Here is a 14,155-nt window from a genome sequence, read left to right as displayed (position 1 = left end):
GCCACCACCCTGCTTGTTTGTAGCCATGAACTTTAACTTACTCTGGTCTGTAGCTGTTGGGGGACTGGATATGGCTCTACCAGAAGGTAAGGGCTGTAAATCAGCACAGGCCTTCAATGATCCCATTTTAAAACCCCAATGGGACATCTAGGATGGCTGTAGGAACTACTCTGTGATCTGCCTTGGCAAAGGAAGAGAAAGAAATGCTAGTGAAGCCCACCCTGGAGTCCTGGCACAGAGCTAGCCGCCTTCTCCATCTCTTCCTCTGGGGAACCTGCAATGCACTCACAGTCTCTTCTGTCAGAGACGGTCAACCTTTCCACATATTTACAAAACACACCTAGAGAGCCATTTGATACAGATGTATAACTTTGCATGTGAAGGCTTATTCACATGGCTCTAGCCTTTTCCCCTCAGAATAGTATAGTCTTCCTTATTCTTCCCTTTTCTTTTTTTTTAAAAATTCAAGTATGAACCCTCTCCTTTTTCTCCACATTTATATTCTATTTCATATAGCCCCACTCCATGAGTAGTATAGGAGAGGTACTTATTTTGCAATTTTCAAAGAATAGGAGGTCAGTCCTTATCCCAGTAAACCAAGGCTCAGCCTTCCAATTATCATAGCAGGTTTTCCAAATACTGACAGTGACCCCACCACTGCTGGGGAAGAATCCCTCAGTGGGGGGCTGGCATCTATACTCTAATGAAGCTGCCTTGGTGATTCCGCTGTGCACCTCCAGTTAAGAACCCTGGCATTAAACAGGCTTCTTGAGGGAAGGGGGGGACCTTGGCTTTGTTCATGCTGTGTTCTCAGCGCCCAGCATCCTTTTTGGCATAAAGAAGGCCCCCGATGCCTCTCTGAGGCGTTACATACTTAGCTTCCAGGACATGCCTGCTACATGGTAGGTGCTCAATAAATATTGAATTATTTGTGATTTTTTAACTTGGATATTAACAAATTCACAAGTGCTGTTGAAATGTTCAATCCCAGGCTCTGCCTAAACCTGGGAAAAGTCAAGTTTTGATCAGACTAACCCGGACATTTGCCTCACTTTTTTAAAATTGGTTAATGGGGCCCTGCTATTTAGATTTAATTATTTTAAAAACCCCAACTTTTAATTAACCATAGTAAACTGGTTTCCTTTAAAAATATAAACTTACAAACTTTAAACTTACTTTACTTATAAACTTACCATGTACAGCTGACTGACTTTTTCTTGACACTTGACATAGGCTTCATAGTCTGCAAAGACTTTAAACCTTTTTTTTTTTTGTGATTGGAAGGGGAAAAAAAAAACGATAAAAAGCTTCATTATCAGGTGCATGCTAAGATCCCATTTAAAATTCTCTTTTGCTTAACATCGGGCATGGCTGGTTTACCAAACTCATATTTCTGTTTTTAAGAATTTTGACCAGTCCTCAACCTTTTGTGTTTCTTCCCACATGTAAGAATGCCACATTTGGATGCATTTGAAAATTGGGAACACCAGTGGAAGGAGAATACTAGATTTGTGGGTATTATTCTTAAACCTTTCTGGCATTGTTGGTGGAGAACATCTAACTTTTTTTCAATCCTAGGTTACCTGATCAGATCACAGATCTATGCTGATCTACAGGAGTGGGTTGGAGTTGGTTTAAGATAGTCTCCTTTCTTTTTCATGGTCCAAACAGTACCATCTTCTTGTGGGAACTCACCTGTCATGATAAAAGAGCATGTTGACGATGTCTTTGAAGAGGTCGGGCTGCTTGGGAGAAAAAAAGCCCTTGTCAATTTGATCGATGACCAACTTCAGTTCTGGAAGTGCCTCATAATATTCTTTTGCTTCATACCTGCAGGGTAGGGGTGGGTGGGTGATAAGAATAAGGCTCTGTTAGTGTGTGATTAACAACACTCTAGACACTGTGTTAGCTGTGAAAAATGCACTAAGAAATACTAGCATTTTAAAAAATCATTATAGATTTCACTATGGGTATAAATGATTTTTGACTAGATCCTGAAGCCTCCTCTCCCCCATTTGATTCCTTGTAACCGAAGACACTAAGAACAGTAGATAATGAACATTCTAGTGAAAGAACAATAGTCTAATGTGGTAGAATACATCAAGGTCCATTTCAAAGCAGATTTTATGGCTCTAAACAAGCATTAAGTGACCAGTTGATTTTTGGACCCATAGATTCTCAAAAATTGCTACGGAGTGCAATTTACTTCCTAGGCTCAGGAAGTACATTCAACATCCTCCAAATGTTGTGATCCTCATGGCTCCTTTGCGGAGTACTCTTTCTTTATTTCTTGCTTGAACTCAGCTTAATAAACCTGTCTAGATACTCAGTGGAAAAGATGTTCCTTAGTGCTTCTGTACATCCGTATCTACTCTCTACCACATTTTAGTCCATCTCTTTGACATCTTAAAGGAGCCCTAGATCATGGTTTACATTATAGGCAAATCCTTCCAGCTAGAAACTGGTTCATCTTTTGATCAAAGTCAAGTCACAGACACGGAGAGCTGAATAGCTCATTGAGGTCAGCACTGCCATCTCTGATAACAAACAGCAACTACTCCCTGTGCCTGTGCCCAAGGGCCCTTTACTTTTACTTGCTGGGTTTACTAATTCTAATCTGTGGACAGCTCCTCATGGGACCTGTTCTGTTCCCACCTCTCATGTGATTCAGCCTCAGTGGGATACTTGCCTGGGCAGGAAGCCCGCTGAGGTCACATACCCTCCTGGGGGTGACCTGCCTAACAAAGAGGAGGTGCTTTCTCACCCTTTCTTGTCCAAAGCAGCCACATCATCTACCCTCATGCCAAAGATGAACAGGTTCTCTTCCCCGGCTTCCTCTGCCATTTCCACGTTGGCCCCATCCATGGTCCCAATGGTCAGGGCCCCATTTAGCATGAACTTCATATTGCCTGTCCCTGAGGCTTCAGTGCCTGCAGTGGAAATCTGCTCTGACAGGTCTGTGGCTGGGATGACTGCAAGGAAGTCAAGTTAAAATTAGCGATTCTGTCTCTCTTGATCCGCTTGTATTGTACGGGAGCATTTATCTCGTTGGGCTGTTTTGATCCTTAAAATAATACATGCACATCAAGATAAACATTCAAATGGTGCAGAAGGCAGATCTTATTCTTTCCCTTTGATTCAGGCAACCACTTTTGTCTTATATGCTCATACTAATCTTTTCTTGATCTGTAAAGGTTTTATCTATTGACTGTGCTATAAATGTTGACACTATATTTCTCTTCTCCTCTTTCTTATTTCTAACTTTTATACTCTCTTCTTTCTCCACATTTATATTCTATTTCATATAGCCCCACTCCATGAGTAGTACAGGAGAGGTACTTATTTTGCAATTTTCAAAGAATAGGAGGTCAGTCCTTATCCCAGTAAACCAAGGCTCAGCCTCCCAGTTATCATAGCAGGTTTTCCAAATACTGACAGTGACCCCACCACTGCTGGGGAAGAATCCCTCAGTGGGGGGCTGGCATCTATACTCTAATGAAGCTGCCTTGGTGATTCCGCTGTGCACCTCCAGTTAAGAACCCTGGCATTAAACAGGCTTCTTGAGGGAAGGGGGGGGACCTTGGCTTTGTTCATGCTGTGTTCTCAGCGCCCAGCATCCTTCTTGGCATAAAGAAGGCCCCCGATGCCTCTCTGAGGCGTTACATACTTAGCTTCCAGGACATGCCTGCTACATGGTAGGTGCTCAATAAATATTGAATTATTTGTGATTTTTTAACTTGGATATTAACAAATTCACAAGTGCTGTTGAAATGTTCAATCCCAGGCTCTGCCTAAACCTGGGAAAAGTCAAGTTTTGATCAGACTAACCCGGACATTTGCCTCACTTTTTTAAAATTGGTTAATGGGGCCCTGCTATTTAGATTTAATTATTTTAAAAACCCCAACTTTTAATTAACCATAGTAAACTGGTTTCCTTTAAAAATATAAACTTACAAACTTTAAACTTACTTTACTTATAAACTTACCATGTACAGCTGACTGACTTTTTCTTGACACTTGACATAGGCTTCATAGTCTGCAAAGACTTTAAACCTTTTTTTTTTTTGTGATTGGAAGGGGAAAAAAAAAACGATAAAAAGCTTCATTATCAGGTGCATGCTAAGATCCCATTTAAAATTCTCTTTTGCTTAACATCGGGCATGGCTGGTTTACCAAACTCATATTTCTGTTTTTAAGAATTTTGACCAGTCCTCAACCTTTTGTGTTTCTTCCCACATGTAAGAATGCCACATTTGGATGCATTTGAAAATTGGGAACACCAGTGGAAGGAGAATACTAGATTTGTGGGTATTATTCTTAAACCTTTCTGGCATTGTTGGTGGAGAACATCTAACTTTTTTTCAATCCTAGGTTACCTGATCAGATCACAGATCTATGCTGATCTACAGGAGTGGGTTGGAGTTGGTTTAAGATAGTCTCCTTTCTTTTTCATGGTCCAAACAGTACCATCTTCTTGTGGGAACTCACCTGTCATGATAAAAGAGCATGTTGACGATGTCTTTGAAGAGGTCGGGCTGCTTGGGAGAAAAAAAGCCTTTGTCAATTTGATCGATGACCAACTTCAGTTCTGGAAGTGCCTCATAATATTCTTTTGCTTCATACCTGCAGGGTAGGGGTGGGTGGGTGATAAGAATAAGGCTCTGTTAGTGTGTGATTAACAACACTCTAGACACTGTGTTAGCTGTGAAAAATGCACTAAGAAATACTAGCATTTTAAAAAATCATTATAGATTTCACTATGGGTATAAATGATTTTTGACTAGATCCTGAAGCCTCCTCTCCCCCATTTGATTCCTTGTAACCGAAGACACTAAGAACAGTAGATAATGAACATTCTAGTGAAAGAACAATAGTCTAATGTGGTAGAATACATCAAGGTCCATTTCAAAGCAGATTTTATGGCTCTAAACAAGCATTAAGTGACCAGTTGATTTTTGGACCCATAGATTCTCAAAAATTGCTACGGAGTGCAATTTAATTCCTAGGCTCAGGAAGTACATTCAACATCCTCCAAATGTTGTGATCCTCATGGCTCCTTTGCGGAGTACTCTTTCTTTATTTCTTGCTTGAACTCAGCTTAATAAACCTGTCTAGATACTCAGTGGAAAAAGATGTTCCTTAGTGCTTCTGTACATCCGTATCTACTCTCTACCACATTTTAGTCCATCTCTTTGACATCTTAAAGGAGCCCTAGATCATGGTTTACATTATAGGCAAATCCTTCCAGCTAGAAACTGGTTCATCTTTTGATCAAAGTCAAGTCACAGACACGGAGAGCTGAATAGCTCATTGAGGTCAGCACTGCCATCTCTGATAACAAACAGCAACTACTCCCTGTGCCTGTGCTCAAGGGCCCTTTACTTTTACTTGCTGGGTTTACTAATTCTAATCTGTGGACAGCTCCTCAAGGGACCTGTTCTGTTCCCACCTCTCATGTGATTCAGCCTCAGTGGGATACTTGCCTGGGCAGGAAGCCCGCTGAGGTTACATACCCTCCTGGGGGTGACCTGCCTAACAAAGAGGAGGTGCTTTCTCACCCTTTCTTGTCCAAAGCAGCCACATCATCTACCCTCATGCCAAAGATGAACAGGTTCTCTTCCCCGGCTTCCTCTGCCATTTCCACGTTGGCCCCATCCATGGTCCCAATGGTCAGGGCCCCATTTAGCATGAACTTCATATTGCCTGTCCCTGAGGCTTCCGTGCCTGCAGTGGAAATCTGCTCTGACAGGTCTGTGGCTGGGATGACTGCAAGGAAGTCAAGTTAAAATTAGCGATTCTGTCTCTCTCGATCTGCTTGTATTGTACGGGAGCATGTATCTAGTTGGGCTGTTTTGATCCTTAAAATAATACACGCACATCAAGTTAAACATTCAAATGGTGTAGAGGGCAGACTTTATTCTTTCCCTTTGATTCAGGCAATCACTTTTGTCTTACACGCTTATACTAATCTTTTTTTGATCTGTAAAGGTTTTATCTATTGACTGTGCTATAAATGTTGATGCTACATTTCTCTTCTCCTCTTTCTTCTTTCTAACTTTTATGGTTTTATTTTTATTTCTTCTGCTTTATAATTTTTTTTCAAAGTATTGGGGGTACAAGTGTTTTGTATAATGCTTAAGTCAGGGCTTTTGGTGTGCCTGTCACCAGAATCACGTTCTTTGTACCCAACAGGTAAGTTTTTATCCCTCACCCCCTCCACCCTCCCACCTTCTAGGTTTCTCATGTCCTTTTTATTGCTTTGTGCTGTGTATACCCTACTTTATAAATTATATTAAAACTTCTCTTTCCTGGCCAGGCATGGTGGCTCATGCCTGTAATCCTAGTACCTTGGGAGGTTGAGGCAGGAGAATTGCTTGAGGTCAGGAGTTTGAGACTAGCCTGAGCAACATAGAGAAACCCCACCTCTACAAAAAACATACAAAAATTAGCCAGGTGTGATGGTGGATGCCTATAGTCCCAACTACTTGGCAGGCTGAGGCAGGAGGATAATTTAAGCCCAGGAGATTGAGGCTGCAGTGAGCTATGATCATGCCACTGCCCTCATACGCCCAGGTAACAAAGGGAGACCCTGTCTCTAAAAATCCCAAACTAACAGATCCCCCAAAACTTCTCTTTCTTGATCCATGAAATTCAGAGCATCTCTCCTAACTCCTCATTTGCAACCTGAGATTGGATTGTCTGCACTCTTTCCACTTCTCACCTCCCTCCTTCCATTTTCTCTACCAAGAAATAACTGAGGTGTGCCTGGGGCTAGACACCAAATCTCTGACCTTTCAGGCTGATTTGCACACAAATTAGAGATGCTGGAAGGGCCTCCTTTAACTACAAAGGTCAGGACCAGTCTCTGCTTTACTCTGAGAGCTTATTTGTTGACTAGAGCTATCTTCATTTGCATCCCTAGGAATCTAGCTCTTTTCTCTTTATACAGACAGTTCTTAAACAGTCACATCGGGGGCCCAAAACACCACAAAAAGAGAAAGTTCCCCTTCTATCTTTTCAGTTTGGGAAGTGGGTGAATACACAGTTGGCATCTGCATGCATAGTGCTCTGTGAGCATGTGTTGCAAATAAGTAAAGATCTCAACGGTAGAGAAAGGGAACATTGGCTTCTTGCCCATCTGGCTGTCCCCATGCGGGAACTTCATGCTTGATCGCAGGGTGCCCCTGTGAGGCACATGTAGGCCTCGTGCTTTGGCAACCTGATATCTGCCCTCATTTCTTGTTGCAACATGAACAAATGACAGCCCTTCCTCTCATGCAGTGACCAGAGGAATACCTGGGGACTGGGGAATTGGTGTTCTCTTGCAAAACTGGGGCTGGGAACTGAAGACCTTTCCTCTCTTTTGTAGAGCAGGATCTGTACCACGCCAAAACCTCAGGGCTTCCTCTCCAGCACCCAGCTCTCACCGGCTGGGAGGAAAATGCGCTTGCAAATGTAATTCTGTGATATTGACTCCAGGGACAGCAATCTCATTGCCATCTGCGTCATTTTAAAAGCTCTTGCCTTAGGCCCTTATTCTGCCCAAAACTTCTATCCTAAGTTACAAGCTCCACAAGGTCAGCCATCCCATTTTCCGCACCATGTAATCTCTAGAATTTACCTTGGTCTCTGCATGTTTTGCAATGAGGACAGTACCTTTTTCAGCAAGAGACACTCTGTAGTTCTCCAAGAAGATGACTTTCAACTTGCTTCCAACCATGGGGTCATTGTTCACCACAGCTGCCACAGAGGTGATCAGCTTTATGATCATTTTGGCCATGTGATACCCTGGGGCAGCCTTGGGGAAGAAGGTCAGACACATTGGAAGAAGGCAGCCATGGTAGAGCCGGGAAATGGCAAGAGGTTAGAGCCCTCAAGTCCCCACTGAATAGAATCAACATACTTTACCACCAATTATAACTGTCCTTGGCACAAATAACTTCTTAGGGTCTTTCTTAATGCCTGAAAAAGATGGAGAAGAGGATGGAACAGAAGACAGTTGACAGCTAGGGTGGCAAGACCTACGCCGAGACTGCTGCTTCCACCTCCAAGGGGGCTTGTCGGTGGCTACAGGGCTGAGGGCTGACTCACGGTTGTACATCGTGATCACGTGCAGACAGTTCAAAAGCTGCCGCTTGTACTCATGTATCCTCTTCACCTGGACGTCAAACATGGAGGATGGGTTGATCTTCACTTTGTACTCCTTCTCCAGGAACTGAGAAAACTTCAGCTTATTCTCCTGTTGAGACAGTGCACGGCGCCAGAGCCCTTTTGACTTAAAATCACTGGGTATGTGTTTTCAAAAACTAGATAAAAACCCTCAAGGGAAGGGCCGGGGAGGGGATCCACACCTGGAAGCCTCACCTGCTTCACATTAGCCAGTTCCCGGAGAAAGACGTCATCACTCAGGAAGCTGTGGAGCTTCGTCAGCTGGCTCAAGTCTTTCACGTAGTCTTCCCCGATTTTCTTTCAATTTAAAGGAAGAGGTGACTTTAATTCAGGGGCGGGAATCAAGTCCCAAAGAGCAGGATGTGGTGAGTGGCGCTCACTCACCTACAACAGTATAGTTCATGTACCACACAGTATGTAGGACAATTTCACTCAAAGAAGAGGCTATACATTCTATATGGGAAGAAGACTTTTGCTAGCATCTTAAATGTAGTTTCAGTGGTATTAAAATGTTAAAAACAGGAAATCTACTTAAAAGAGTAACCAACAACCCAAGTTCTATTAGTTATTTATAGGAGCTTTATTATCCTCTCTTACTAAATAGAGATACCATCTTCTATCTGAGTGTCATATGAATACTGTGAGCCACAACCAGCTACATAATTCACAGGATTCGCAATTACTTAATTCCTCAGAAATTAAGAATTTCGAGATGGTTACAGCAGGGAATTAAACCCAGCATGGAGCCCTGTACAACTGCACAAGCCACTCACTGTGGAAGCCGTGCTACAGATTGGGCTTGCAAATTCTAAGTGCGCTCGTATGTCTCTTACATTCTAGTCAGGCCTCCCTCCTCTCAGCACTTCCCAGTTACCTCTGCTATGAGCTCTGCAAGCCCAGGGTTGCAGAGTAAGAGCCAGCGCCTCGGAGTGATCCCATTGGTTTTGTTCTGAAACTTGTCAGGTTCTAGCTCGCTGAAGTCCTTGAACCTGGAGATGGAAGAGACGCATCACTGAATTTGGCTGAAATGGCAGGGTCCCACACAGTGGAGAAAGTTCAGAGTTATATTCAAGAAGCCAGGTGTAGGCTTAGAAAGATTAAATAAAGGTAGGGGGAGGGGCTGACAGCAGCTATGGCTGTCATTCTACATAGAAATTCATCTGCAATTCAAAATAATTACAAGAAAAATTCCAAATCTAATCACATTAATCACATCCATCTGAATTCCTGGCCCAAACATATATACCAAAATTTTCAGTAGAATAGGTTTTTTTGGCGGTGGGGGTGGGGGGCTCCTAAGTCTAGAGTTAGGATGGTTTGGAGATGAAGCCATTTTTTTTTCTTTCCTTTCTTTCTTTTTTTTTTTTTTTAAAGAAAAATGTTCTTCCTATAGAAGAAAATACTTCTAAACATTTCAACAGGGCCTTTTCTCATCCCCAAATGCAGCCTTGCAATTACTAGCATCACTCCATTAGTGGACCAGTGTCAGACCCACTGCCAGAGTAACGGAGGCTCACACTTTCGTCTTCACGATGTCTGAGTGGATTCTAGCCACGCCGTTCACGGCATGGGAGCCCACAATGCAGAGATGGGCCATGTTGATCTTTTTGCCTCCTTCCTCTTCTATCAGAGACATCCTTCTCATACGGTCGACGTCTTTAGGAAACAAGGCCACGATTCTCTAGCCAAAGGAAGAGAAAGACCTTGCTGGTCACTCAAGTTTAAAGCAACACTGGAATTATGCTGTTCACTCCCCAAGCAAAATCTTTGGTAGAATGAATATAAAGCTTCACTGCCATGGAGAGGGGCTGAGTTATCCCTAGGGAGACACCATCCCTCCATTTCTGCACTTTCCAAAAGTGTCTAACTGAGCCCCACTCCGACTTGAGTACTTTTGATGTATCAATGATTGAAAGATGTTTATGCCTCAAGTTTCGTAAGGGGAACATTGTCGCTACCCTTAAAGCCTTGAGACCTCATTCTCCTAAGGGGTAAGAATCTTTTGAAATGACTTACATCTAGATGCTTCTGATTTATCTCATAAATTATTTGCAAATGTCGAGGAAGCAACTTCTCCACCAGGTCGACAGGCCAGCGCTCCAGGGCTTCTGGGAGCACCGTGTGATTGGTGTAGGCAAAGGTCTTCTGGGTGATCTCCCATGCCTGGGGGAAAGGGGGGAAGTCAGGTGTACACCCATCACACAGGGCCACACATTTCCTCAGTCCCAGCTTCTGCAACTGGACAGCTCTAAGTGTATGCAGTCAGACACACTCAAGTCTACTAGGTGCCCGAATGGTCTGGATAATGGGGAATCTTTTTTAGGGGGGAAGAAAAGCTGTTTGTAAAACTGTCTGATAAAACTTAAGGCAGCATTGTGATAAATCTCTACTATCCTTACATATATTTTATTTATTAAATACACAAAGGTTGAGGAATAAAAATTTAAGCAATACTCTTAGCAGATACAAATTATGTTTAAAATGCTGACTTCCAAAGTTATGGGGACACTTTCAATTAGTTGTCTTCTGAGGTGAGAGAATTTCATTTTAAATCTATTTAGACACAAATTATGTTTAAAATGCTGACTTCCAAAGTTATGGGGACACTTTCAATTAGTTGTCTTCTGAGGTGAGAGAATTTCATTTTAAATCTTTTTAGACACAAAAATGGTAAACACAATATAAGCCTTAATACAGCTAACCAATGCATCCCATTAGGAATGTATTCATTTATTCATTTTATAGTCTTAATCCCTGTAAAGCACTAAGGATGGAGAAATGTCAGCATTCGGGCAAAATATACTTTTAACTATTGGAAGTTAGCAACAGTAACTTACATTGAATAACTATTATAGAAAAGGAGCTTTTGGCAAAGAGCCAAGAAGCCATTCCGGCTAATTAAAGGAAGAAGTCAAACACTCCAGACCTTGGACCAGGGCAGTTTTTCAATATCCACGAAAATCCTCATCAGCTCAGGGATGGCGAGTGCAGGGTGAGTGTCATTCAGCTGGATGGCCACCTAGTGGGGAAAGGACATCAACATGATGGTCACTGGTGACCAGGGTCTGGCTTCCTCATCCTCACATGTCTGGGGGAAGCACCAAACAATATGCCCACCTTCTATGAAACGCTTGACACCTACTACTCTTCCTACTCAACCTTTCCAGCATTAAGAGAGAGACACATGCATTTGATAGGCAATCCTGATCCCTCGGTGGATCCCACCTGCGCCCACAGACTAAACACTTGCCTGATCTGGGAAGGCATCAAACACAGTTTCCGCACTCTTGGTGGAGCCAAACTTGGAGGCTTTGAAACGGCGGATGACATCTTGCAAGGTTGCAGCCACCACAAAATATTCCTGCTTCAGTCTGAGCTCCTTCCCTTCAAAAAACTTCAAGCCAGAGAGACCAAATGAAAGTGGTTTGTTCACATTGTAGGTGTGGCCAAAATGTGACCAGTGTCTCCTGCCCTGGGAACTTTAAGACTGAAGCCCATTGGACATCTGGTGAAAGACGGCAGTTTGAATGCCACGGCACGGGTTTTTGCTCTTTGCTGAAACCCTATTAAAGTGGCAGCAAAGGGGTTTTAAAAAGGGATACAGATGAAGGGTAAAGAAGCTGGGAGAGAGACAATAGCATCGACCTTTTAACATGAAAAACGGATGAGTGGTAATTGAGCCATGAGACCCAAGAAAGCCAAATCCTGACCTGGTGGTGGAAAAGAGCCAAAATTTTGAGGGTTCCATTTATACACTGGAACCCCTAAACACTCAGAAATTGGTAGCACCAAGTGTTTTTGGAAGTAGGAATGAAAATATGGGGAAAGGTTAGTTGAGAGTCTGTCTAAAGAGCAGTTCACCTCAGACCTCATCTCCAGTTCCCACACTTGAGCAGTTTCCCTTCCCAACTCAGGCAGAAGCTGGAGTATATTCTCTGGAGATGGTAAAACGGGGGTCTCTGGACTGGGGGGCAGCAGGTACAGTTGAAGACAGGGGTGCCATCCACATTGAAAATGTGGGGGGAGGGGCTTAGTGAAAGTTTATGTACTGAGTGTTGAGACCCTCGGCTGCCTTCTCCCAATCAAATTTCAGAACATAGGCGGTCAGTATTAATTCCACCAGAATTAATTAATTATGACTATTAATGAATCCAATCAGAACTACATTGTACTTCTCAGTAACACTGAAAACCAGAAGACAATAAAAAGATCTGAGTGTTCTGTATCCAGGCAAACCATCAATGTGAGGATGGAATAAAGACGCTTTGTGATATGTAAGGTCTCAAAAAAAATTAGATGAGGACAGCGGTCCTTGGAATCATAGGGAAAGAAGATCCCAAGATGATGGTGGAGCAGCAGACCCAAAGAGCAGCCAATCCAGGAGAGATCCATAAGTGACTGTCCAAAATACGGAGTTGGCAGTAGGCTGGGGACTTCCTGAGGAGTGTGGCTGGCACTGCATCCCTGACATTCCTCCAATGGCTGTGGTCATATTCCTGGTGGGCAGTGGATTGAGACACACCAGCAGAACTACGACTGGCCGAGCATGCCCTACCTGGCCTTGGGACAGGAGCATGGCCACGCCAAGGTGTGCAGGGTGGAGGTCTTCAATGCCATGAAGGTGGCTGACAGGTCCAAGTTCCTCCCACATGGATTTGTTGTAGACCAGCCCAACTATCTCAATGTCACCAAGACACTGAGCCATCACCCTTTGATCTTATAGATCAGGGGGCTTCCCTGTCTTTACCTGGTCCTGGAAGTGAAAAACTGTAGCTTCTATAAAAATGTGAGCCTTTGGAACAGAGTCTTACTGAAACAAACAAACAAACAAGAGCACAAGGGACTGCATATAGAATATCTGGGGCTCTAAATTCCCTAATACTTAAAAGTATAGTCACTGGCCTTTGTGTTTCTTGTTTCTTTAGCCCGACAGGAAAATATCAGGGGTTTCTTGGGTCACAGATGATATAAAACATACTCTGTTCAAAAGCTGCCAACTCTGATGTGGGGTCTTTGCTTAATATGAGATACTTCATGGTGGCCTTATCATGCAACATTAAGTTTGCTTACCTTCTGTCGAGAATAATTGGCTAAATTTCAATGGAAATATGAATGTTTCCAGTTAAACATACTTCTAAAAACAGCATTTTCTTCTGGGATTTGACTACTAAAAGTGGACATTTAAATAAAGTAAAAGATATTTATCAGGAAAAAAATAAAAGACTGAGTTAACGGAATACCTAATGTGTTTGCATATATTGAGAGGAAATTTATACAACTGGTATAGAGTGTAGAATAAATCAGGGAAAATTAGAAAACAAAGCAAGCAAGCAATAAACAATTATTAACTCCAAGAAAAACAAAACATTTTAAAGAAAGGAAAGTAATCATTGGTAATCACATATATGCACAGATCAGCTGTCTGCATCATTTACATAGTCATAACAATGTGAACACTGATTAAGGAGCTAGTGGAAGTTATGATGTAACTGTGTTGTGAGAATTGGGGGTGTGAAGTATGTGTCTGCGTGGTGGCGATGGGAGTGCCTGTGAGATTGTGAGCTATGTCTTCATCTTCAGTGGTGGGGAGTCAACAAACAATTACAAATATGGAAAAATCAAAGAGTAGCAATAAGTGTATGTTATTCAGAAACATGGAGGTAAGTATCCAGAAAATCAATTGCATGCAAGTATAACTTTGATAAAAAGTAGAAGTTGTGTATAGAAAACTATCTGTATTGGTACTATAGGTTGAACATCCCCAATCTGAAAATTCAAAATCTGAAATGCTCCAAAATCCAAAACTTTTTGAGCATTCACATGACACCAGAAGTGGAGTATTTCACACATGATCGCATGTGACAGGCTGTAGTAAAAATGCAGTCAAAACTTCCTTTCAGGCCAGGCGTGGTGGCTCACGCCTGTAATCCTAGCACTCTGGGAGGCCAAGGCGGGTGGATCGCTTGAGGTCAGGAATTCGAGACCA

At 42.6% G+C, this 14,155-nt stretch overlaps 1 protein-coding gene across 1 annotated transcript in view; it reads right to left on the bottom strand.

Annotated features, from left to right (window-relative positions):
- PYGL (phosphorylase, glycogen, liver) overlaps positions 1–14,155 on the bottom strand; it is a 43,394-nt gene that overhangs the window by 1,579 nt on the left and 27,660 nt on the right. The window contains exons 8-19 of the mRNA XM_012663799.1: positions 11,420–11,563; positions 11,096–11,188; positions 10,186–10,332; positions 9,687–9,850; positions 9,044–9,158; positions 8,365–8,466; positions 8,092–8,239; positions 7,904–7,962; positions 7,657–7,798; positions 5,559–5,766; positions 4,489–4,623; positions 3,987–4,053 (exon numbers count right to left, since the gene is read on the bottom strand). Coding sequence (XP_012519253.1) covers positions 3,987–4,053; positions 4,489–4,623; positions 5,559–5,766; positions 7,657–7,798; positions 7,904–7,962; positions 8,092–8,239; positions 8,365–8,466; positions 9,044–9,158; positions 9,687–9,850; positions 10,186–10,332; positions 11,096–11,188; positions 11,420–11,563 — 1,524 coding nt within the window. The remainder of the gene's footprint in view (positions 1–3,986; positions 4,054–4,488; positions 4,624–5,558; positions 5,767–7,656; positions 7,799–7,903; positions 7,963–8,091; positions 8,240–8,364; positions 8,467–9,043; positions 9,159–9,686; positions 9,851–10,185; positions 10,333–11,095; positions 11,189–11,419; positions 11,564–14,155) is intronic.

This window comes from Propithecus coquereli, unplaced genomic scaffold (assembly GCF_000956105.1).
Source record: "Propithecus coquereli isolate 6110/MARCELLA unplaced genomic scaffold, Pcoq_1.0 Scaffold83, whole genome shotgun sequence".
In the NCBI taxonomy this organism is placed as follows: Eukaryota; Metazoa; Chordata; class Mammalia; order Primates; family Indriidae; genus Propithecus; species Propithecus coquereli.
This window is presented reverse-complemented; position numbering and strand designations above follow the sequence as displayed.